The sequence below is a fragment of the Pongo pygmaeus genome, chromosome 11 (assembly GCF_028885625.2).
Source record: "Pongo pygmaeus isolate AG05252 chromosome 11, NHGRI_mPonPyg2-v2.0_pri, whole genome shotgun sequence".
Lineage (NCBI taxonomy): Eukaryota > Metazoa > Chordata > Mammalia > Primates > Hominidae > Pongo > Pongo pygmaeus.
Genome location: NC_072384.2, coordinates 74,008,093 through 74,030,770, shown reverse-complemented (window position 1 = coordinate 74,030,770; position 22,678 = coordinate 74,008,093). Strand labels below are relative to the sequence as shown.

Genomic DNA, 22,678 nt, shown 5'->3' with positions numbered 1-22,678 from the left:
GATTCAATTTGGATATACATGCGGCACAGTTAATAGCTATCAGGTAGGGATAGTTGGAAAGAAGAGAGGTAGGCTGTTCTATCTAGAAAAATCATAGGAAAAATTAACTATAATGTACTGGTAGACAATTTTCTGTGAAAGTATTAGAAAGACATAGTCTTTTGTCAAAGCACAGAAAGCTAGATGAACTATACTTCACACTTGAGAAAAAGTAAGTTTCATGTCAGATGCATCTATTCCTATAATCATGTATGCATTTCAAATCTATGATTCAGTTATTCTTAAATATAACTGAATTATTATTATTATGTAGTAGCTAATTGGCTTATAATTATTTCTATTTTTTTCTTTCTTTTGTCCAATTACCCTAAACCTTAGAATTCTTGGCATTTTCCTCTCCATCTTGATTATGCATTGTTGTTCTTCATTTTTAAAGAATATCTGCTAAATTTATTTCCTGAGCCTTTAAGTTTATTACTAGCAAAAAGTACACAACAGTGATCTTTGTTAAACTATCTGCAAATTACAATTTAATTCAAATCAACTAACAATACTTTGTTAATTTATTCAATACTTACTAAGCACACACAACATAATGAATTAGGTGCTGAGAGAAAAATACGACAAATAAGAAAGTCCATTTTTTTCAGTTTCATAGAGAAGGGCACAAACACTGCTGGTTTCTTCATTTGTAAAATGAAGATATCTATTTCACATGGTTGCTTAGAGAATAATATAATTAGGCCGGGCGCAGTGGCTGATGCCTGTAATTCCAGCACTTTGGGAGGCCGAGGTGGGCGGAGCATGAGGTCAGAAGTTTGAGACCAGCCTGGCCAACAAAATGAAACCCTGTCTCTACTAAAAATACAAAAAATTAGCTGGGCGTGGTGGCAGGTGCCTGTAATCCCAGCTACTTGGGAGGCTGAGGCAGGAGAATCGCTTAAACCCGGGAAGCAGAGGTTGCAGTGAGCAGAGATCACGCTACTGCATTCCAGCCCGGTCGATAGTGTAAGACTCCGCCTCAAAAAAAAAAAAGAATAATATAATTAAATCATTTAGCACAGTATCTGGCCCTTGATAAAAGCACTTAATAAATGGGAGTAGGTGTTGCTGCAACAGCTCCTCCTGATCTACTTTTTTTTTTTCTTTTTTTAAATTTTGATTTCCGGGATACATGTGCAGGACGTGCAGGTTTGTTACATAGGTAAACATATGCCATGGTGGTTTGCTGCACCTATCAACCCATCACCTAGGTATTAAGCCCCGCATGCATTAGCTATTTTTCCTGATGCTCTCCTTTTACAATAAGTCTAAAATTAAAATCCTTAGTATAACATGCTTTAGCATTTTCTACATATCTGTCTACATAGGGGAAAAAGATAGTTTAGATAACCTATTCATAAAACTATAACATTAAGAAACTTTACAGAAAACTTTTCAAATTATAACATGTTCTTTTGGAAATTAAAATATAAATAAGATATTGACTACTTTGAAAAAAATAATGTAAAGGCATTCTACAAATATTCTGTCAAAGTTTTTCCTTTTTTTATACTGAGATTGGATTTATTTAAATAGCTGTATTAGCACCAAACAACATAAATAATAAAAAGAAACATATATACAGGGGAATGTACCCATAACTTCATGTAAAAAAATCCTTTGCCACTTCCTGTGTACCTGTCAATAAAAGACTGAAAATATCCAATGGCATCAGCTTTATTCTAGAGTCTTACTCTATTTTTGCTACAGGTCTGAGTTAATATCTTGAATTTCAAGTGGATAGGAGTGCCCACCTCCTAAGACTACTCCTACCCTACGCTCCACCCTCAATCACCAACACTTTTTGGGTGAAGTTCTAAACCCAGGAAGGGAAGAGGATGAGTTGTCCTCTCAGACAAAGGAAGATGCAAATCATCCCTCTGGGATGGTTAGGTTATTATCTCAGAGTAGTTGATTCTTCTAAAATGGAAAACTACACTCTTTACCCTCAAATCTTCCATCTAGCCTATCTCTACAAATGGCATTTCCAACTGTTCACTGGTTCCCAGCAGAAACCTGGTATTCATTTATGACATCTTTCTCTCTCTAACCTTCACTCCAATTAATTAAGTCCTGTCCATTCTGCCACCAAAGTATATGCCAAATCTGTCCACTTTGCTCCATCTCCATGCCACCACTGCCATTTCTGGGCTAGCTAACCTTTATGAAAATTAGAGAAAGGAGCCTCTTCTTTGGGGCAGATAGTGGTGCTGGATTTCAGCCCTACTTGCCCCCTTGTGCGGGGCATGATCTCCACAACCTTGCTTGGTGGTCCTGGACCCCAGACCAAACCATCCTGCACTGTTGTACTCAATTCCTTAATGTTTTGGCCACACCCTCATAATAACTAGCATATAATTTGTTTAATGAATACATGAGAAGCAAATATCAATCACTGACTGATCCATCTCAGAGTAGTTGCTTTCTGACTGCTTTATAGAACCATTTACCAGCCAGGCACAATGGCTCGCACCTGTAATCCCAGCACTTTGATAGGCCAAGGTGGGCAGATGGTTTGAGCCCAGGAATTCGACACCACCCTGAACAACATGGTGAAACCCTAGCTCTACAAAAAATACAAAAATTAGCCTAGCATGGTAGTGCACACTTGGAATCCCAGCTATTCGGGAGGTTGAGGCATGAGAATAGCTTGAACCCGGGAGGCAGAGGTTGCAGTGAGCTGAGATCACGCCACTGCACTCCAGCCTGAGTATTGGATCGAGACACTGTCTCAAAAAACTTTTTTTTAATAGAAACATTTTATTCCTCAAGTGAAGGAGGGTATATTAGTCACATTTTTATTAGTAGCATGACCCTTTTAGCAATTATCTGCCACTCAGTAATCTAAATAAAGCTTACTTTGCTGGAATTATTTGGAAGCAAAGGGAGAAAATACATTGGAAGTTATTTTTTAAGAGTTAGTAATAACCCAACATGAAAATGGGAAAAGGATACATTAATAAACAACTTACAAAGCAATTACAAATTTTCAGTAAATGTAAGAATATATCTAATTTCACTAAAAAAAAATATTAAAATTGTAACATGCCATTTTTTTCTTATTTCTCTTTGTGGGTACGTAGTAGGTGTATATATTTACATGCCATTTTGCCTACAAAATTTATAAAGATTGAAAAAATCCTCTATTGATAAGCATGTTAGGAAATGGGTACTCAAATATTATTGTCAGTAATTTAAATTTACGTAACTTTTCTGGTGGTCATTTAACAATGTGTTTCAAAAACCTTCAAATGTGCATAAGCTTTGACCTGACATTCTACTTCTACAAACTCATTTTTAGAAAATAGTCATGGGGCTGGGTGCGGTGGCTTGGCCGGGTACAGTTGCTCGTGCCTATAATCCCAGCACTTTGGGAGGCCAAGGTGGGCGGATCATTTGAGGTCAGTTAAGTTAGAGACCAGCCTGGCCAACATGGTGAAACCCGTCTCTACAAAAAATAAAAAAATTAGCCAGGCGTGGTGGCAGGCACCTGTAATCCCAGCTACTTGGGAGGCTGAGGCAGGAGAATCACTGGAATCCAGGAGGCAGAGGTTGCAGTGAGCTGAGATGGTGCCACCGCATTCCAGCCTGGGGGACAGAGCAAGACTCTGTCTCAAAAAAAAGAAAATAGTCACGGATATGAATATAAATAAGGTATAAGCATGTTATATAATTTCAATAATGAAAAACTAAAAATAACCTAAATAACAGGGATTTGATAGCTAAAGTATGATTCATACAATCAATCTTTATTATACAATGATTAAAATACTACCATAAGCGAATAACAAAATAATAGGATACTACATATCTGTTTTAAAAAATGAGAATGTTCTGTATATATTGAAACAGAATGATCTACATCATATATTGCTAACTGATCTACATTGTATATTGCTAACTATACGTGGAGAAAAGTGTAAATAGCATGCTATCATTTCTGTAAAAAAAGAAAAATTACATATTTGTTTCATTAAGCATATATCATCTCTGGAAGAACACATAAGGAACTGCATATGGGAAAAAAAAACTATCTCGGGACAGGGTAGGAAAGAGAGACTTCTTTGTATAATCTTGTGTACTTCAGAATTTTGAATCATGTGAATATATTAATTTTTATAAGTAAAATAATATCATAGAATATTAAATGACATGGGAAGGAGTTCTACTTTCAATGCGGCTAAGTGAGCTCCTATTGGGCCAACACTCCCGCAGATAACTATCAACTTGGGACAAAATACAGAAAAACAACTACCCGAAGGCTCTTTACAATTAACAAATGAAGTAACATTCTGGAGGAAAGGTCAAAGTTGGGAGACAGAATGAAGCATAGGGTAAGTTTATTTTTGTTATGGCTTTAGCTTGAGGGAAGCCCATGGTCAATGCTGTGTCATTTTATGCAGACAGCAATAGAAAACCTTGGTCTTTCTGGCCTGAAGAACCAGACCTCAACCACAAGCAGCAGGAAGTGAGGGGGAAGGCTGGGTGTGGTGGCTCACGCTTGTAAGCCCAGCACTTTGGGAGGCCTAGGTGGGGATCACCCGAGGTCAGGAGTTGGAGACCAGCCTGACCAATATGGTGAAACCCCGTCTCTACTAAAAATACAAAAATTAGCTGGGCAAGGTGACATGTGCCTGTAGTCCCAGCTACTCAAGAGGCTGACACAAGAGAATTGCTTGAACCCGGGAGGAGGAGGTTGCAGTGAGCCAAGATCGTACCACTGCACTCCAGCTTGGGTAACAGAGCAAAACTCTGTCTCAAAAAAAAAGGAAAGACAAAAAAAGAAAAGAAAAGAAAGTGAGGGGGCAATCCCATAAAAGAGAGAGTCAGAGAGGAGAACTCCCAAATTCTATGTAAAAGAACTGCCCAAATCTCCATCTGATTGCTGATTAAGCACGTGTGGGGCAGATTGCAAGCAGCTCAGCTAAGGATAAAAGAGCTAAACTGAAATTTGAGTTGCCAATCAGGAGACAGAATTTGCAGACTGAGTACAACCAACTAAAGTATCTGCTAAAACAAGAATTATCTATTTGTTCTTAGGTGAATTTTGGTGGTTTGTAGCTTTCAAGGAACTGGTTCATTTCCTCAGAAATCATAGTTTTGAGCCATCTTCTGTGGACTAGATTCCCATGTCAGTTGTTTACAAAACCTTTTTGCAGTGCTCTTTTGCTGTCCTAAAAGAGCACTATCAGCCGGGCGCGGTGGCTCATGCCTGTAATCCCAGCACTTTGGGAGGCCGAGACGGGTGGATCACCTGAGGTTGGGAGTTCGAGACCAGCCTGATCAACATGAAGAAACACCATCTCTACTAAAAAAAAATACAAAATTAGCCGGGTGTGGTGGCACATGCTTGTAATCCCAGCTACTAGGGAGGCTGAGGCAGGAGAATCGCTTGAACCTGGGAGGCGGAGGTTGCGGTGAGCCGAGATCGCGCCATTGCACTCCAGCCTGGGCAACAAGAGTGAAACCCCATCTCAAAAAAAAAAAAAAAAAGCACTATATGGAAACTGAGCAGTTGTCTACTCTATAGGTTAGTTCTCAAAGGCTTTGGTATGCTGTTTAGGGTCAGATACACCCATGTGCAGCTTAGGGTAGGCCCAGGCATTCTTACACAACTTCATGGGATTCCTTTCTTGAGCTACCTTTGCTCCTCAATTCTCCCTGACATTCTGGCTTCCAGGGATCCCCCTTCCAGGTCCTCTAGCTAGAACAACAGAGCCTTGGTGGTCTCCCTTCTTTGCCCAACTGCTTCCCACATCTGGGTCTGCCTCTGAAGCCAAGAGGCAGGAAAACAGAGAGAGGGCAAAAAGCAACAGAATTTCTCCTATGGTATTTGGACCACAATTCCTCTAGTGGGAGAGAATTCCCTTCCCTCAGAGTTTTAGATGCTTCCCAGCAGCTGCTACCATCATCACATAACCATCACAAGATTGCAGATTCAGGACTGGAGTTTGCTTGGGAGCTGGGACAAGACAGAAAGAAAGCAGAAAAAAAAAAATTCCCAGGAGATTTCTCCCATGCTATGTCTTGTTGGTGCCCACCTTCCCTCTCCTCAGACAAGAAAAAGAAGGTTTCTCTTGGAGCTCTTTCTGTTGACACCCAGTACACGCTTCTGGGATTCATGCTGTTTAACACCAGGCTGGATGAAATGAGAAAAACAAGAACAACAACAACCATGAAACTCATTCTTGGATCATTCCTACTTTGACTTCTGGTTTTTTTTTTTTTGCCCTGCTGACTGCTCCGTTTTACTTTTAAGACTCCTCAGAAAGCTGCTCCATGCATTCTTTCCAGATTTTTAGTTATATTCAGAAAGAGAGACAGAGTAGAGTTTACTTATTCCATCTTACCTGCAACCAGAACCAGCTTCCATTAAATGTTAATGAACTATCCTCTAATTATTTAATTTTTAATTAAAAAAAAATTTTTTTGAGACAGAGTCTGGCTCTGCCACCCAGGCTGGAGTGCAGTGGTGTGATCTCGGCTCATTGCAACCTCCACCTCCCAGGTTCAAGCGATTCTCCTGCCTCAGCCTCCCAAGTAGCTGGGATTACAGGTGCCTGCACCACACCCGGCTAATTTTTGTATTTTTAGTAGAGATGGGGTTTCACCATATTGGCCAGGGTGGTCTCGAACTCCTGACCTCAAATGAACTGCCCTCCTTGGCCTTCCAAAGTGCTGGGATTACATACGTGAGCCACGGCGCCCGGCCACTCTAATTATTATTATAAAGATGCTAAACATGCTTAAGGATTTTTTTAAAACTTGAAAGTAAAGAATAGAGAAATGGGAGTTATACAGAATAAACCAATGGTACTTGTAGAGATTAAAATTATAACAAATTAAAATATTACTAGATGAGATTAATAGCAGATTAAATCATGCAGAAGAAAAGATGAGTGAACTTGAGGACATTACAGTAGAAACTATCATAATAGTCATAGAAACTACATCTTCAACTGAATCCCCATGTAACAAATATTTTCAGTGGCAAATACATGTAGATTCATTATAGCATGGGAAATCTGAGTAAAATATAAATATTTGTCATACCAAATATTCATATAGTGGGTATAGAAATACAGGTATTCTGGGATCTTGTCTGGTTTACTGGTTACAAATCAGTGTTTGTTTCTCACCAGGTAGCTCCAGGTGAGTCCACAAAATAAATGTGGCTCAGAGTTCAATCTGTCGCAAGAAACTGTATTGATCCATATCCTGGAGCAGCAGGCAGCTCAATTTCATCCTAAACTCTGGGTAGGGAGTGGAGCAGCATTTTTCAGACTCATAGCCTTAATAAGGAGTCTAGTTCCAGCTCCCCAAATAGATTTTTTTCACCTGTACGCCTACATTCTCATGGATGTTAACACTCTAGCCTCTAAGGTGTGTATCTGGTCCAGAATCCCCCAACTGACACAGAGATGAGGAGGATTGTGTGGGCCCTCTCTTCATTTTTGGTACCTGGTGGTTTTCTCCTCTTGTATTTGAACTTAGCTATATATGTCTTGAATGTTTAAACATTTTATCCAACATTTCTCAAGTTTTGGAGTGGAAAGAGGGAATTCCTATATCTGCTCAGTTTGTCTTCTGGCCAGAAGTTCTATATATAAGAAAATAACCGATAAGAGTACTACCCAAAAATAAATAACAGCAGCAGCAGCAATAGTCAAAGAAGCCTGTCTCCAGGTTGCAATGAATTCTCAGAAGAAAAGTAATCTCAATTTTGTTTTAAGAATATTAATAAGAACTGAAAAAATGCATCTGAGCATTGAAAATCTGAACCTGACCTTCAAAAGAATCATGACCCTCTCACAATTGTATAATACTTATCTCAAAAAATAGGTTTATAATAAATAAATATTTTTCATTTTAATAGAACAATATTTTTACTAATTGTAATTCCTCAAAACAGATGTTATCATTCCCATATTACATCTACACAAAATACAGTTTGTCATCCTAATATTATTTATATGATAAAATTACCTTTGTGCTTATTTAGAAGCTTGTAGCCCTCACAGTATCTGCCTGATGAAGTCATCATCTTGGCTGTGTCAAGATAGGAATATGCTGCAGCAAAATCAAACTCCTTTTTACCATCCCACCAACCTTTCCGCTTAGCATAGTTTCTCATGTCTGGGTGTTCCCGGTCAATCTTGGTTGTTATGGAAAGTTGATTAGAAATATTACGAACTCCCTCTATTTTCAAAGAAGAAGAGGAGAAAGGAGAAGAAAAGTCATATTTAACATAAAGCGTGTATCTGTACATCAAGATTCCTAATCACTATGTAAATGTAAATATAGACATAAATTTTGTGCCATGAGCATCTATTACATATTCAAAAAGATAAATGAATTATTTTTAAAATTAAATTGATTTTGAGATAATTATAGATTCACATGCAGTTATAAAAAAAAATACTGAGAGATACTCTGTACCCTTTACCCAGTTTCCCCCAATGGTAACATCTTGCCAAACTGTAGTATAATATCACAACCAGAATATTGGTATTGCTATAGTCAAGATAAAGAATACTTCCATCACCACAAGGATCCCTCATGTTGCCCTTTTATAGCCACACCTACTTATCTACCACCCCAAATCCTTCATTAACCTCAGGTAACAGCTATTCTGTTCTCCATTTCTATAATTGCAATTTCAAGAATATTATATAAATGGAATAATACAATATATAAACTTTTGGCTTTTTTCACTGAGCACAATTCTCTAAAGATTCATCTATGTTATTCTATATATCAATAGTTTATTATTTTTATTGGTGAGTAATATTCCATGGTATGAATGTATGATAACTTGCTTACTTATTCACAGGGTAAAGGATATCTGAATTGTTCCTAGTTTTTGGTCATCATGGAAAAAGCTGCTATACTTGTGTACATGTTTTTGTGTAAATGTATGTAAGTTTTTATTTCTCTGGGATAAATGCACAGGAGTACAGTTGCTAAGTTGTATGGTAGTTGCATGTTTAGTTTTTTTTTTTTTAACTGACAAACTATTTTCTAGAGTGGCTAGCTATACATTCTTACTTTTATTTCAGTCACTGTGATAGAGGTGTAGTAAAATCTCACTGGGGTTTTGCATTTCCCTAATGGCTAATAATGTTGAACATCATTTCATGCTTATTTCAAATCTGTATATCCCTTTGGGTGAAATGACTCTTCATATCTTTTGCCTATTTTCTAACTGGATTCTTTTTTTACTATTGAGTTTTGACTGCTCTTTATATATTCCAGATAGTAGTCCTTTCTATAAATTTTTTAATTATAAATAATTCTAGAACCAAAATATGTAACTTCCAAAAATATTATGGCATGAAGCTATAAACAAAATTTTCAACTAAAATACAAAATAGAAAAAATAAAAGCCTGTCTTAGAGATTATACTAAATGAAACAGATCATGATAAATAAAAATTGATAATGTTTTAAAAACAGCTGAAATGACAGTCTGTCAAGTAAAAATCAATGAAATTACTCTAATTGAGAGGTGACAGCATGCTGGCAGTCCTCACAGCTCTTGCTCGCTCTCGGCGCCTCCTCTGCCTGGGCTACCATTTTGGCAGCACTTGAGTGCGAGCGCATGGCGTGGGACTGGCAGGCAGCTCCACCTGCAGCCCCGGTGCGGGATCCACTGGGTGAAGCCAGCTGGGCTCCTGAGTCTGGTGGGGCCTTGGAGAACCTTTATGTCTAGCTCAGGGATTGTAAATACACCAATCGGCACTCTGTATCTAGCTCAAGGTTTGTAAACACACCAATCAACACCCTGTGTCTAGCTCAAGGTTTGTGAGTGCACCAATCGACACTCTGTATCTAGCTGCTCTGGTGGGGCCTTGGAGAACCTTTATGTCTAGCTCAGGGATTGTAAATATACCAATCGGCACTCTGTATCTAGCTCAAGGTTTGTAAACACACCAATCAACACCCTGTGTCTAGCTCAAGGTTTGTGACTGCACCAATCGACACTCTGTAGCTAGCTGCTCTGGTGGGGCCTTGGAGAACCTTCATGTCTAGCTCAGGGATTGTAAACACACCAATCGGCACTCTGTATCTAGCTCAAGGTTTGTAAACACACCAATCAGCACCCCGTGTCTAGCTCAAGGTTTGTGAGTGCACCAATCGACACTCTGTAGCTAGCTGCTCTGGTGGGGCCTTGGAGAACCTCTATGTCTAGCTCAGGGATTGTAAATACACCAATCGGCACTCTGTATCTAGCTCAAGGTTTGTAAACACACCAATCAGCACCCTGTGTTTAGCTCAAGGTTTGTGAGTGCACCAATCGACACTCTGTAGCTAGCTGCTCTGGTGGGGCCTTGGAGAACCTCTATGTCTAGCTCAGGGATTGTAAATACACCAATCGGCACTCTGTATCTAGCTCAAGGTTTGTAAACACACCAATCAGCACCCTGTGTTTAGCTCAAGGTTTGTGAGTGCACCGATACTCTGTATCTAGCTGCTCTGGTGGGGCCTTAGAGAACCTGTGTGTCAAAACTCTGTATCCAACTAATCTGATGGGGACATGGAGAACCTTTGTATCTAGCTCAGGGATTGTAAACGCACCAATCAGCGCCCTGTCAAAACAGGCCACTCGGCTCTACCAATCAGCAGGATGTGGGTGGGGCCAGATAAGAGAATAAGAGAAGGCTGCCGGAGCCAGCAGTGGCAACCCGTTCGGGTCCCCTTCCACACTGTGGAAGCTTTGTTCTTTCGCTCTTTGCAATAAATCTTGCTACTGCTCACTCTTTGGGTCTACGCTGCTTTTATGAGCTGTAACACTCACTGCGAAGATCTGCAGCTTCACTCCTGAACCCAGCGAGACCACGAGCCCACCAGGAGGAATGAACAACTCCAGACGCGCTGCCTGAAGAGCTGTAACACTCACCGCGAAGGTCTGCAGCTTCACTCCTGAGCCAGAGAGACTACGAACCCACCAGAAGGAAGAAACTCCAAACACATCCGAACATCAGAAGGAACAAACTGCAGACGCACCACCTTAAGAGCTGTAACACCGCGAGGGTCCGCGGCTTCATTCTTGAAGTCAGTGAGACCAAGAACCCACGAATTCCGGACACATAATGAGGTCATACTTGGGATACCCTCATTACAAAAACCAGATCCAAGTCATGATAGAATCAGATGGAAGAATTTTCTTTTCTTTCTTTCCCCCTTCCCCTTCCCTCTTTTCTTTTCTTTCAACAGGGTCTCACTCTGTCGCCCAGGCTAGAGTACAGTGGCATAATAATATCTCACTGCAGCCTCGACCTCTGGGTTCAAGCTATCCTCCCCACCTCAGCCTCTTGAGTAGCTGGAACTATAGGTACACACCACCACACTCAGCTAATTTTTGTATTTTTTGTAGAACTGAGGTCTCACTGTGTTGCCCAAGCTGCTGTCACACTCCTGGGCTGAAGTGATCCTTCTGCCTTAGCCTCCCAAAGTGCTGGGATTATAGGCATGAGCCACCATGCCCAGCCAATAATTTTCCATCTAATAAATAATTCCCTATCATTTAACAATTTAGTTCTTGGGCTTAGTTAGTAATAGAAAGAGAAACCAGTTGGCAAAATTAATCTACAGCTAGACAATGAGACCCAATGAAGGTGTTCATTTTAGATGGCCAGGTGGGGCTTTTTCAACAAAATGTATTTATTCATTTCTCTCTTGCACGTAGTACATTTAATAAAATAAAAGTGCTCAATGGTATTATCAAGCCAATTATCACAAAAAGAAAAAGTCTAACTACAATGTTATATATTAATAAACATATTATGCAAAACATAAAACAAAATGTCTATCAAAACAACTGGTAATGACCTGTTTTAAAAAATAACACCCAAATCCTCCAAAGTTCAAGGCTACCTTCATGAAGCCTTTCTGAACTCCTCTAGCTCACAATAATAACCTTTCTGTTCTCTAAATGTTCACAGCATCTATGTGTCTGTATCATTCATGCACCATTTAACATTTTCACATGTGTATCTTATCTCTCTAGTAAACTAGGAGTCCAGGAGTTAAATACCCAAGAAGGACATGATTATGCTTAAACATAAGGCTATGTTCTAGTGACAAGATTCAAGATGAAAAGATTTAAATTCTAGGTCTTTCATTTACCACCTTAAATCACTTTACATCTCTGGCTTTCCTCACTTGAAAAATTAGAGGAATATATGATCACAAAGAAAATGAGAATGAAAAATCAAAGCATTCTAAAACAATCAAATAATGTTGTTTTATTCAAAGATATCAAACTTTTGTGTTTTACTATTGTATCAACACAGCTTTTTCAACCACCAACTCACAAACACCTGTCTCTAACCCCACTCCCATTTCCTCACCTCCACACTTACACATAAGATTTTGGAGTGCAGCCCAAAGTTTAAAGGGGAAGAAATTGTAAGGGATTATTGAAGTGAAAAAGTACTATGAAATGGCCAAGAGCTGCAGCAAAGAAAGTATATACAGGTTATATGAAATTCATATTCCCAGAGGTAATGCTACCTTTTTATCTTTTTCAAGAAAGCTCTTTATGGCACTTTTTCATTATTCTTTCAAATTTTTAAATTTCCCTTGCAGTTCAACCCTTCATTACACTAGATTATTAATCTTGGAAGCAATTAAATGCAATATCTATAGGTAAGGGTGTATTTTATTAATTGCAAAAACAAGTTAAATCACAAAAAGTTGTCCATACCTTGTACTTTTTCTGCTGCCCAGTACTTCCCTGCAGTCTCCAGAATCCAGGCTTCATTCCTATCAGCTATCAGGAAACTGTTGTGATAGCTAAATATCATCCTACCCTCTGTGCAATTTCCACCCTGGCCATATTTTTCTAGTAAGTCAACAATGACATTGAGGGCTTTTTCAGCTGTATCAGCTCTTTCAAGGCCAAGTCTAAAACAAAAATATACAGTTCTCATATTAAAATAAATTTCCATTATTTTTCTGAAATAATTTCATGCTCATGAGATTTTTTAGATTCAAAGTAAAATTTCTTTCAAGTTAACAGATGAAATGACATCTAACTTTAAAATCTTTCCTTCTGAAGTCAGTTTGGAATCATGGAAATAAAGTTTCTGGAGTCAAACAAACCTATCAAATTCGAAGTTGGTAATTCACTGTCAAGTTACTTTATCTCTGAACCTCAGCCATCTCATTTGTAAAATGAGCACGATAGCCCATGAGGATATTGTGAGAATTAGTTAAGGTATGATTAAAGTATGTTAGGTACTTCCAATGAATTATAATTTCCTACTTCTTCCCTTCTCCCAAATAATAATATCTGAAAGCTGGGCATGGTGCCTGTGCTTGTAATCCCAGTCACTCAGGAGCTGAGGCAGAAGAATGGCTAGAGGCAGGAGTTCAATACAAGTGTAAGCAACATAGCAAGACCCTAGTCTCTGAAAAAAAAATTTTTTTAAATTAAAAATTAGCCAAGTGTGGTGGCACGTGCCTTTGATCCAAGCTACTTGGGTGACTCAGGTGGGATGATGGCTTGAGCTCAGGAATTCAAGGCCACAGTGAGCCATGATCACACCATTATACTCCAGCCTGCATGACACAGTGAGATCTCATCTCAAAAAAATAAAAATTAATTAATTTTAAAAAAACAAACAAAACTGAGAGTCATGAAATTGCATGCCAGTACTTTAAACCATTTTGACACAAACTGCAAAGTATCAAAGCCCCCTCAAAAATAGGAAAATAAAACAAGTAAGAGTTACACAAAAATTATAAATTTAGACAAGGTCTGTAGTATAAAATGTAACAAAAAATAACCTGACAAGGTCCATTCCTAATAGTGCTTCTTCATCACAAACTTCTTCTCTTCCCCATACAGCTTCATTCCCAATGCAAACTCCATGCTCATTGGCTCCCATTTCTGCCCCCCACAACCACGCTGGGCGACTCAGGACAACAGCATATGTTTCAGAAACTTGATCAATTTCTATATATGTACACTGTAAAAAAAAAAAAAAAGTCATAGCAAGAACCACAAAACCAGAAAAGTTATCAAAATCCAGAATTTAAAAAAATCAGTCAGAAGACAAAACAGTTATGAAAGAGGTAAAGGAAATATAAACAAATTGAAATTTTCAATAATAAAGGCATTACCCTTAAAACATATTCAGAATAACCCTAAAATATTTATTCATTCAAATATTTGCTGAGCATTTCCTATTATAAAACATTCTGTCAAGAGATATGTTAGTTACAAAGATGAATCAGATAAAGATCTCACTTTTGAGAAACTAAAACTTGTACATTAAGATAAAATAAAGTGTAAAGTATTAGGGTCATGAAGTGAAGACAAGCTGCTATTGGAGCTCAGGAGAAAGATGGTCTCTAGATGTAATATCTTGAAACATTTTTGTAGATGTGTGAGTTGAAGCTTAAGGAAGTAGTTCTCAACCTCAATATCCAGTGTTTCTTGATTAGTGATATAATTACTCATATGGTAGCCTTTGAATACAAGAGTTTTGTCATAGGAATCTCACATCACATTTTGAAGTCATCCATTAGGTATGTCCACAGTAATGAAAAGAATGAGAACCACTGGTTTACAGGACATGCTATATTTAAATATGAAGAAATAAAGTGGAAGTGGTATCACAGATGAATAAGTGGTCTTAGCAAAAGAAAAAAATATGGCATAGGATACAGAGAAAAGTCTAATATTTAATATGTTTTAATATTAGAATATCAATAAAATAAAATCTAAAAAGTATGAATTAGCAACAATAGCATAATTTGAAGCTCTCATTTTAAGTTCCACATTAAATGGGTTTTTTAAATAAGTTTTTAAAGGATCCTTTAATTAATGTGTATACTACCAAGTAACCGCATAAAATGTATATTGATAGTGTTAACATAGGGCCTAATAAACCTTTTTTGATGTGTCGTAAAACTGTCATTCCCAAAGTCTGGGATGACTTTCCTATTCTACATCAAGTAGAACCTATACCAATTCAGAATCAGAATCCTTTTTGTCCATCAAATTCCAGCTAACTCCAAGCTGAATTAAATGTTCATTCTCTTCTGCTGCCACAGCATGCTACTGTTACTTAAATTTAGCATTTAAACCATCCTATTTTATAATGGGGTATAATGCATACACATCTTATTCCTATACTAGACTCTAAGCTCCTGGAACAGAGGCTTGACAGCTGACTTTAAATCTCTTGCCCTATCTAACATGCTTGCATATGGAAAGCATTCAAATATTTATTCAAAGAATGGATAATTTTATTATTGTTATTTCAACTTCCTCCAAATCACTGAAATAAAAGATCACAGTTTATTTCTGACTCATTTATTTTTCAAATGTAAGTTCCTCAATTTTAACTTCTACGGTTTCTTCCAAATTGCTATTTATAGAAATAACTTTATGATATTTTTAAAAGGCATATTGCTAACAAAACATTTATTTCACCTACCTTAAGACGTTCTCCCAGGTTATCATGAACTGCAGGAGGAAAATAAACCACCTCTTGTACTTCATCACAGAGTCTATCTGAATTTTTTCCAAAAATAATCCTGTTATCGACTGTTGCTGGAGGTAATGCCACGAAAGTGTCACAGGAAAAAGGTTCCATTTTTTTAACTGAAAATTATACAGATGTTTTAAAATAAAAAAACACTTTTAAGTATATAAAAATAAAGAGTTTTACTCAATGACCAAAGGATATTATTGCCACATCTAATTAAGGATGTTCATTAAAGCTTTGATTTTTTTATTTTTATTTTTTGGAGACAAGGTGTAGCTCTTTCACCCAGGCTGGAGTGCAGTTGTATGATCAGGGCTTACTGCAGCCTGGAACTCCTGGGCTCAGGAGATCCTCCCCCTTCTGCCTCCCAAAGCCCTGGGATTAAAGGCATGAGTAACCGTGCTTGGCTGTTCATTAAAGTTTTACATTTTGTATACTATAGCCTAAAAATCAGTAAGAATATGACTTGGGACTCAATCTTGTACTACAACTCAATAAGAAAATGGCAATGAGAACTACCTTCTTCTAGTGTATAGTTCATATTTATTCTCTAAGACCTTTCTCTCCTAAAGTCTTCCCTGAATTTCGTTTCACCATTTCCATATTTGGGAATCCATGTACCTAGCTCTACCGTTGTAAAGGCTAGATTCCATTACATTTGTGTATATATAAGTCCCTTTACTGGACAATGAGATCCTTGAGGGCTGGGAGTATGTCTTACTAATCTTTGTATTCTCATTGCTGGAACTTGTCTTATGGAAAACAATCTTATGTGCCCAGTACTTCCTCAAAGGAAGGAAGGAGGGGTCTTATTTGAGCTAGGAAATAATACAGATTATAATTCTGATGAGACTGAAATTTTGAAACACTCATTGATTCAGACAAAAATATGTCAATATAATTCCAAATTGCTGATATTTCTAGGAGAAAGTTCACATATTTAATTTATAAATCGCAATTATATACTTTAATATCTAGATTACCTCTTCAGTTGTAACTTGGAAAATCTTAGATCTTCACTTACAATAGAACACCTAAAGGTCTTTATTTTGCTGCCAGAACAGACACATTGTTTTACAGAGTTTCCTTCTTTCCTTTAATAATGACAAAACCTTAAGATGGCTTTACACAGGCAGATGCTAGCAATTTAAAAACAAAATTTAAATATAATAAATGTTTCCTTAAAAAGAAAACAAAATGACTAAATAAAAACTTCAGCCTGAAACTCCTAAGGGTTTTCCTCTTCTCCTCAGTGAGGAGAAGTCTGATGTCTTGATGGCTTCTGTTATTTTCTTTCTGTATTTCAACCCTTATGTCCTGGATCTCCTTCTATTTGTGTTTTATAGTTAGTTCCATCACTATATAACTTTGCAAGACTATTTAATCTCTCTCTTCCCTATGCCTTCTGCCTCATCAGAAAAATAAAAGACACTATTTGATGGGTTGTTATGAGAACTTAATAAGGCAACACGTAAAGTGTTTTGCACAGTGCATAGAACACAGTAGATACTCACATGAAAGCTGTTATTGTTATTATTTTGTAGGAGAGAAAATTTCTCATAAAGGCTTATTCTTTTTTTTTTTTTTTTTTTTTGATGGAGTTTAACTCTTGTTGCCCGGGCTGGAGTGCAATGGCGCAGTCTCGGCTCACTGCAACCTCCGCCTCCCGGGTTCAAGTGATTCTCCTGCCTCAGCCTCCCGAGTAGCTGGGATTACAGGTGCGTGCCACCACACCCGGCTAATTTTTTGGTATTTTTAGTAGAGATGGGGTTTCACCATGTTGGCCAGGCTGGACTTGAACTCCTGACCTCAGGTGATCCACCCACCTTGGCCTCCCAAAGTGCTGGGATTACAGGCGTGAGCTACCGCGCCCGGCCAAGGTTTATTCTTAACATTACCCTGATAGAGAATTTGGCTGGTGGATCACCTGCTGCAGTAGCAGCCACGTCCACTCAAACACCTGGAGTCCCAAGGGCCATCAAGCTGCAATAGGTAACCTGAGCTGCCTAACTGGGGTCGTAGGGAAAGCTAAGGAAACTTGCCCCCTGGTTAGAATGGCACCTAGCCCACTGAGGAGGTGAAGCCTTGAGAGATTTTACCAACTCCTAACGCGTATTCGTCATTCAATAAGTATTTATTGAACGTCTTTCGGCGCCAGCACCGTACAGCTGGGGACAAAATAGACAGGGCCTCCATTCTTGCAGAGCTGTCTGTATTTCACGCGCTCTTAGTTCAGCCGGCGCTTTCAGAAACATCATACGGTTGGATTCTCGCAAGCATACTACGGTTAGGGCCGGAATTATTATCTTCATAACATAGATGAGAAAAACAGTGCAGAAAAGTTTTTGCAGCTCGAGTCAGAGTTCACAGAAAGTAATGGGCTCGAGCTTCAAGCACCTTTGGTCGAAGGGCCGCCGCGGTCCACCCCGCACCCCGGGCCTGGGCGCTCAAACCACAGCCGGTGCAGCTGGGCTCCGGAGCCCCTCGGTCAAGCAGTGCCGCGCCACAGTTGGGTCTTCCCGGTTTCTGTCTCAACTATGCACGCCCCTCCCCCGTGCGCGCCCCTCACCTGGCCTCCCAGCTACCCGAAGTGACAGGTGGACGGAGAGAGGAGTGGCCAGCGGAGGCATCAGTTGCCGGAAGCTGTCACCTTTGATCTCGGAAGTTCCCCTTGCTGATGGAAACGCAGTTCCGGTTAGGAGGCTGAGTTTGTTTACGTTGCTTACAGATCTAGCTCCTGCTTTCCCTAGTTCCAGTTCCAAGATGGGGAAATCCTTCGCCAACTTCATGTGCAAGAAAGACTTTCATCCTGCCTCCAAATCCAATATTAAAAAAGTGAGTAAACAGACCCAGGGAGGGATCAGGCCCACTGGGACTGCCTTCCCAGAGGCTGCTGGAAGTGAATGTGGCGGTGTCTCTGAGATCCCTAGGACAGCCTCCGCTTCTCTAGGCCTAAAGCCCTGGTGGTCTCGCCTTTCTCTGCTGAGCAGCTCGCTGACGCAGCGGGTCCTCAGCGTTTATTCTGCAACAGCGAGGAGACCGGTGGCCTAGAGAATCTTTGTCGGCCAGAATGTAAATCCATAATATGTGAAGACTAACGTCAAAATTCTGCAGTACTTCCCTCAGCTGATTCTGGTTTTTTGTCTTTTCGGATCCCAGGGATCACGGCTTCTGAACTCTACTTTTCTGTACAAAGAAGTCTCCCCGTTTATTTAAGATGGATCTTTAAAAAATTTACCCAATAATCTAGTGTCTTTTTAATGACCTCGTTGAAGTTTAGTGTTTTACATAATTACAGGTCTACCAGGTGTAATACCTTGGTGAATATCATAGTAATGAAAAGCTGAAGAGTGAAGTAGGAAGAATCGGCTTTGGAGTCAAACCTGGATTCTAGTTATTCGAGCAGTCACTTTTAGCCTTAAGACCTTGCACAAAATATTTGTAATATCTGACCCTCAGTCTTTTAATCTGTAAATTAAGGATGATTGACTTAATTGTGAGGATTAAGTGAAATAGTGGAGATAAAGGATTTGAAACAACATAGGCATCTATCACTGTGTCCACTACAGAGAGGAGGTGCTCAATAAAATGTTGATTGCCCCTACATAGAAACTTGTGAAAATAACTAAGCTTTTATTTGTTTTTAGAACGAGTTGAGGTGATGAGATACTGCTATATACTCTCACTTCTAGACCAGTGATTCTCAACTTTTTTTCACTGTTACCTTCCTAAGGAGTCTTATTAAACATTTTTTCTTAATAACTCCCCCATGAAATTTTAATAACACAGATACACCTTGAAAGCTCTTTGGTAATCATCCAAGCCCCATCTCCTCATTTTATAAATGAGGAAACAAATTTGCCAAGAGTTACACAGCTAGTTAAATGTTGTACCAGAACTAGGATCTGGAACACCTGATTAACCCAGTGATTTTTCCACTGCACCAGTTTGTGTTTGTGTGGTTGCAACTGTGGGAGGGAGAGGTTTCTTGTATTTGGTTGGCTCAATAACTTTTGACACCAAACACAGACATTTCCTTTCTCTGCATACTTAGGGGGTCAGTGTTACTATTTTTACAAGAATGAAGAGATTAGATGGAATTCAGGTGCTTGCTTATTTGCTGTTTAGAGACAAATATACCTGAGAAATCATAACTTTTTACTGGAACTTTTGACATTTCGCTTTATAAATTTCAATGTATCAGCTTTCTTACAAGAAAAAAGAAATCCATGGAGAATAACTTTTGCAAGTCCACTATGAGAAATTCCGTAAAGCAGTTATAGGCTTAGAACCTACATTCTTCTCATCCGTGTAAAGTGTTATGTAAAATGTACCAAATATTGTTGGCCTCTTTGATCTGTTTTATACTTTTCCCAGGATAGAGGAGAAGAATGAAATGTTTTTGATTAGCAGAGCTTTCTAGATAGTTAACACTTTATGGGGAGAGGGGGTAACCTTTAGCATTCTTTATTAACTAAGGATAAAGGAACTATATTAAATGAAGATAAATAGAAAAATTTATTAGGGTAGGAGGAAACTTTTGGAGGTGATGGATATGTTTATAGTGTAGATTGTGGTGATGGTTTCACAGGGATATACGTGTCACCAAACTCAGGTTGTATACATTAAATATGTACAGGTTTTTATATGTCATACTCCAGTAAAGTTGTGGGTTTTTTTTGTTTTTTTTGTTTTTTTTAAGAAATAGAAGTGGAAGAAACAAAGGAGTTTGATCAAAGAGTGCAAAAGAGTTCCACCATGAAAATTTTAAGGGCCAGGTATGGTGGCTCATACCTATAATTCCAACACTTTGAGAGGCCAGGAATTCAAGACCAGCATGGGCAACAAAGTGAGACCCCATCTATGTTTAAAAAGAAAGAAAATTCTAATTGTAAAATTAGGCATGTTGGGTTTATTAAAGTCCAGTAGGTTCTTTTTTTCCTTGTTTGTTTTCAGTTTCCCAAGCTTATAAAAAGTCCGGTAGGTTTTAAGGTCTCATTTGCTCACCAAAAATAAGAGTGAATGCTGTATATCTGCTGGTCACTCTGTTATGTATTGTTATGTGCTGCCTCAATCATTTATGTCACAGGATACACTGTTTTGTTCAGCTGTTCTTTTTTTTTTCTTGACTTTGTTAATGAAGGAAGCAGTTAATTTACATTGTGGTCCAAGCTCTTTAGTCTTCTTGTGGACTGGCAAACAGTTCACAAACTGGCTATTGACAATAGCATCACTGTAAACTCCCTTTTTTGTGAAACTCTCTGTTCCCTTAGCTGTAATAACTACTCCCTTCTAGTTTTCCAGCTCTCTTATTAGACTGTTCTTTTCCCATCAACTTCACTGGATCTTTATTAGCCTGCTCCTAAAATATAAGTGTTCCCCAGAGTTTCATCCTTGGCCCACTTCTTGCTTACTTAGTATGCTTACCCCAAGCAATCACATCCAACTAGCCCGTTTTAACTAGCCTGTTTACTCATGACTCAAATCTGCAGTCCCAGTTTTCTCTTCTTAACTTTGATGTGGCTCAAGACAGCTATCTACTAGACATTCGCATCTTGATATCCTATAGGCACCTCAAACTCAACATATCTGATATAAAAATGTTTTACCCCAAATCAGCTCTTTTTATACTTGCTATCTCATATGGGTAGAAATATAGATAGTAAAACAATCGTTCATCCTGTTACCCAAACCAGAAGCTCAGGATTCATCCCTTTTCCCATCACTCCTTTATCTAGTCAATCACTGAATGCTATTGGTCTTACCTTCCAAATATCTCTTGAATCCATCTTTCCTTTCTGTCACTACTGCCTGTGTCTTAATTCAGACCCTTGTCATCTTTCACCTATATCGTTGCATTTCCTAAGTGGTTCTACTGCCTCCAATCTTGAGTCCTCTCAAATCCATTCACTACACAGCCATCAGAATAGTCATTTTTCATTTTAACAGCTCTGCTGAGATAAATTTACATATCATACAAAACCCATGTAAAATGTACAGTTTAGTGGTTTTTAAAATATATTCATGGAGTTAAGTAATCATTACCACAAACAATTTTAGAACTTTGTCATCACCCCAAAAAGAAACCCCCGTCGGGCACGGTGGCTCACGCCTGTAATCTCTGCACTTTGGGTGGCTGAGGCTGGTGGATCACCCGAGGTCAGGAATTCAAGACAGCCTGGCCAACATGGTGAAACCCTGTCTCTACTAAAAATACAAAAATTAGCTGGGTGTGGTGGCGGGCGCTTGTAATCCCAGCTACTTGGGAGGCTGAGGTAGGAGAATCGCATGAACCTGGGAGGCGGAGTTTGCAGTGAGCCAAGATTGCGCCACTGCACTCCAGCCTGGGTGACAGAGTGAGACACTGTCTCAAAAAAAAAAAAAAGAAACCCCCATACCTGTTAGTCACTCCCATTTCTCCTTAACTCTTCTCCCTCTCTCCAGCCCTAGGCAAGCACTAATCTACTTTCTGTTAGTGGATTTGCCTATTCTGGAAATTCATTTAAATGGAATCATGCAATCTGTGGTCTTTTGTGACTGGCTACTCTCACCATAATGTTTTTGAAGTTATCCATGGTATGGCATGTATCAGTACTTTTTCCTTTTTATTGCTAAATAATATTCCATTGTATGGATGTAAGTTATTTCGATAGAATTGTCTTTTTTTAAGCACAAATCTGATCTCTTTCAGCCCCTTATTAAAATATTACAGGATTGAGTCCAAGTAATCTCACTCCATCGTTTTTCTCCTTCTCCCCTCCTACTATTCTCCCACCTCAGATTTATTTATTTATTTATTTATTTTTTGAGAGGGAGGCTCACTCTGTTGCCCAGGCTGGAGTGCAGTGATGCAGTCTCAGCTCACTGAAGCCTCTACCTCCCAGGCTCAGGTGATTCACCTGCCTCAGCTTCCCGAGTAGCTGGGATTACAGATACACACCACCACACCTGGCTAATTTTTGAATTTTTAGTAGAGATGGGGTTTCACCATGTTGGCTAGGCTGGTCTCGAACTCCTGACTTAAGGTGATGTGCCCGCCTCAGCCCAACCTCAGATTTTATATGTTAGTAATATTGAACTACTTATGTTCTATTTTATATCTCTGGGCCTTTGCCTGAGTCATTCTCTCTGCCA

At 38.8% G+C, this 22,678-nt stretch overlaps 2 protein-coding genes across 3 annotated transcripts in view; one reads left to right on the top strand and one right to left on the bottom strand.

Annotated features, from left to right (window-relative positions):
* Nucleotides 1-18,209, bottom strand: part of SCRN3 (secernin 3) — a 32,059-nt gene extending 13,850 nt beyond the window's left edge. Inside the window, exons 1-5 of one of the 2 annotated variants that reach the window (XM_054477370.2) lie at nucleotides 18,114-18,209; nucleotides 15,494-15,660; nucleotides 13,836-14,017; nucleotides 12,751-12,950; nucleotides 8,029-8,241 (exon numbers count right to left, since the gene is read on the bottom strand). In XM_054477370.2, the coding sequence (XP_054333345.1) occupies nucleotides 8,029-8,241; nucleotides 12,751-12,950; nucleotides 13,836-14,017; nucleotides 15,494-15,660; nucleotides 18,114-18,174 (823 nt within the window). In that variant the 5' untranslated portion in view covers nucleotides 18,175-18,209. The remainder of the gene's footprint in view (nucleotides 1-8,028; nucleotides 8,242-12,750; nucleotides 12,951-13,835; nucleotides 14,018-15,493; nucleotides 15,661-18,113) is intronic. The other variant, XM_054477371.2, reaches the window with a different exon arrangement.
* Nucleotides 18,193-22,678, top strand: part of CIR1 (corepressor interacting with RBPJ, CIR1) — a 47,391-nt gene continuing 42,905 nt past the window's right edge. Inside the window, exon 1 of the mRNA XM_054477373.2 lies at nucleotides 18,193-18,379. The gene's annotated coding sequence lies outside the window, so the exon portion shown is untranslated. The remainder of the gene's footprint in view (nucleotides 18,380-22,678) is intronic.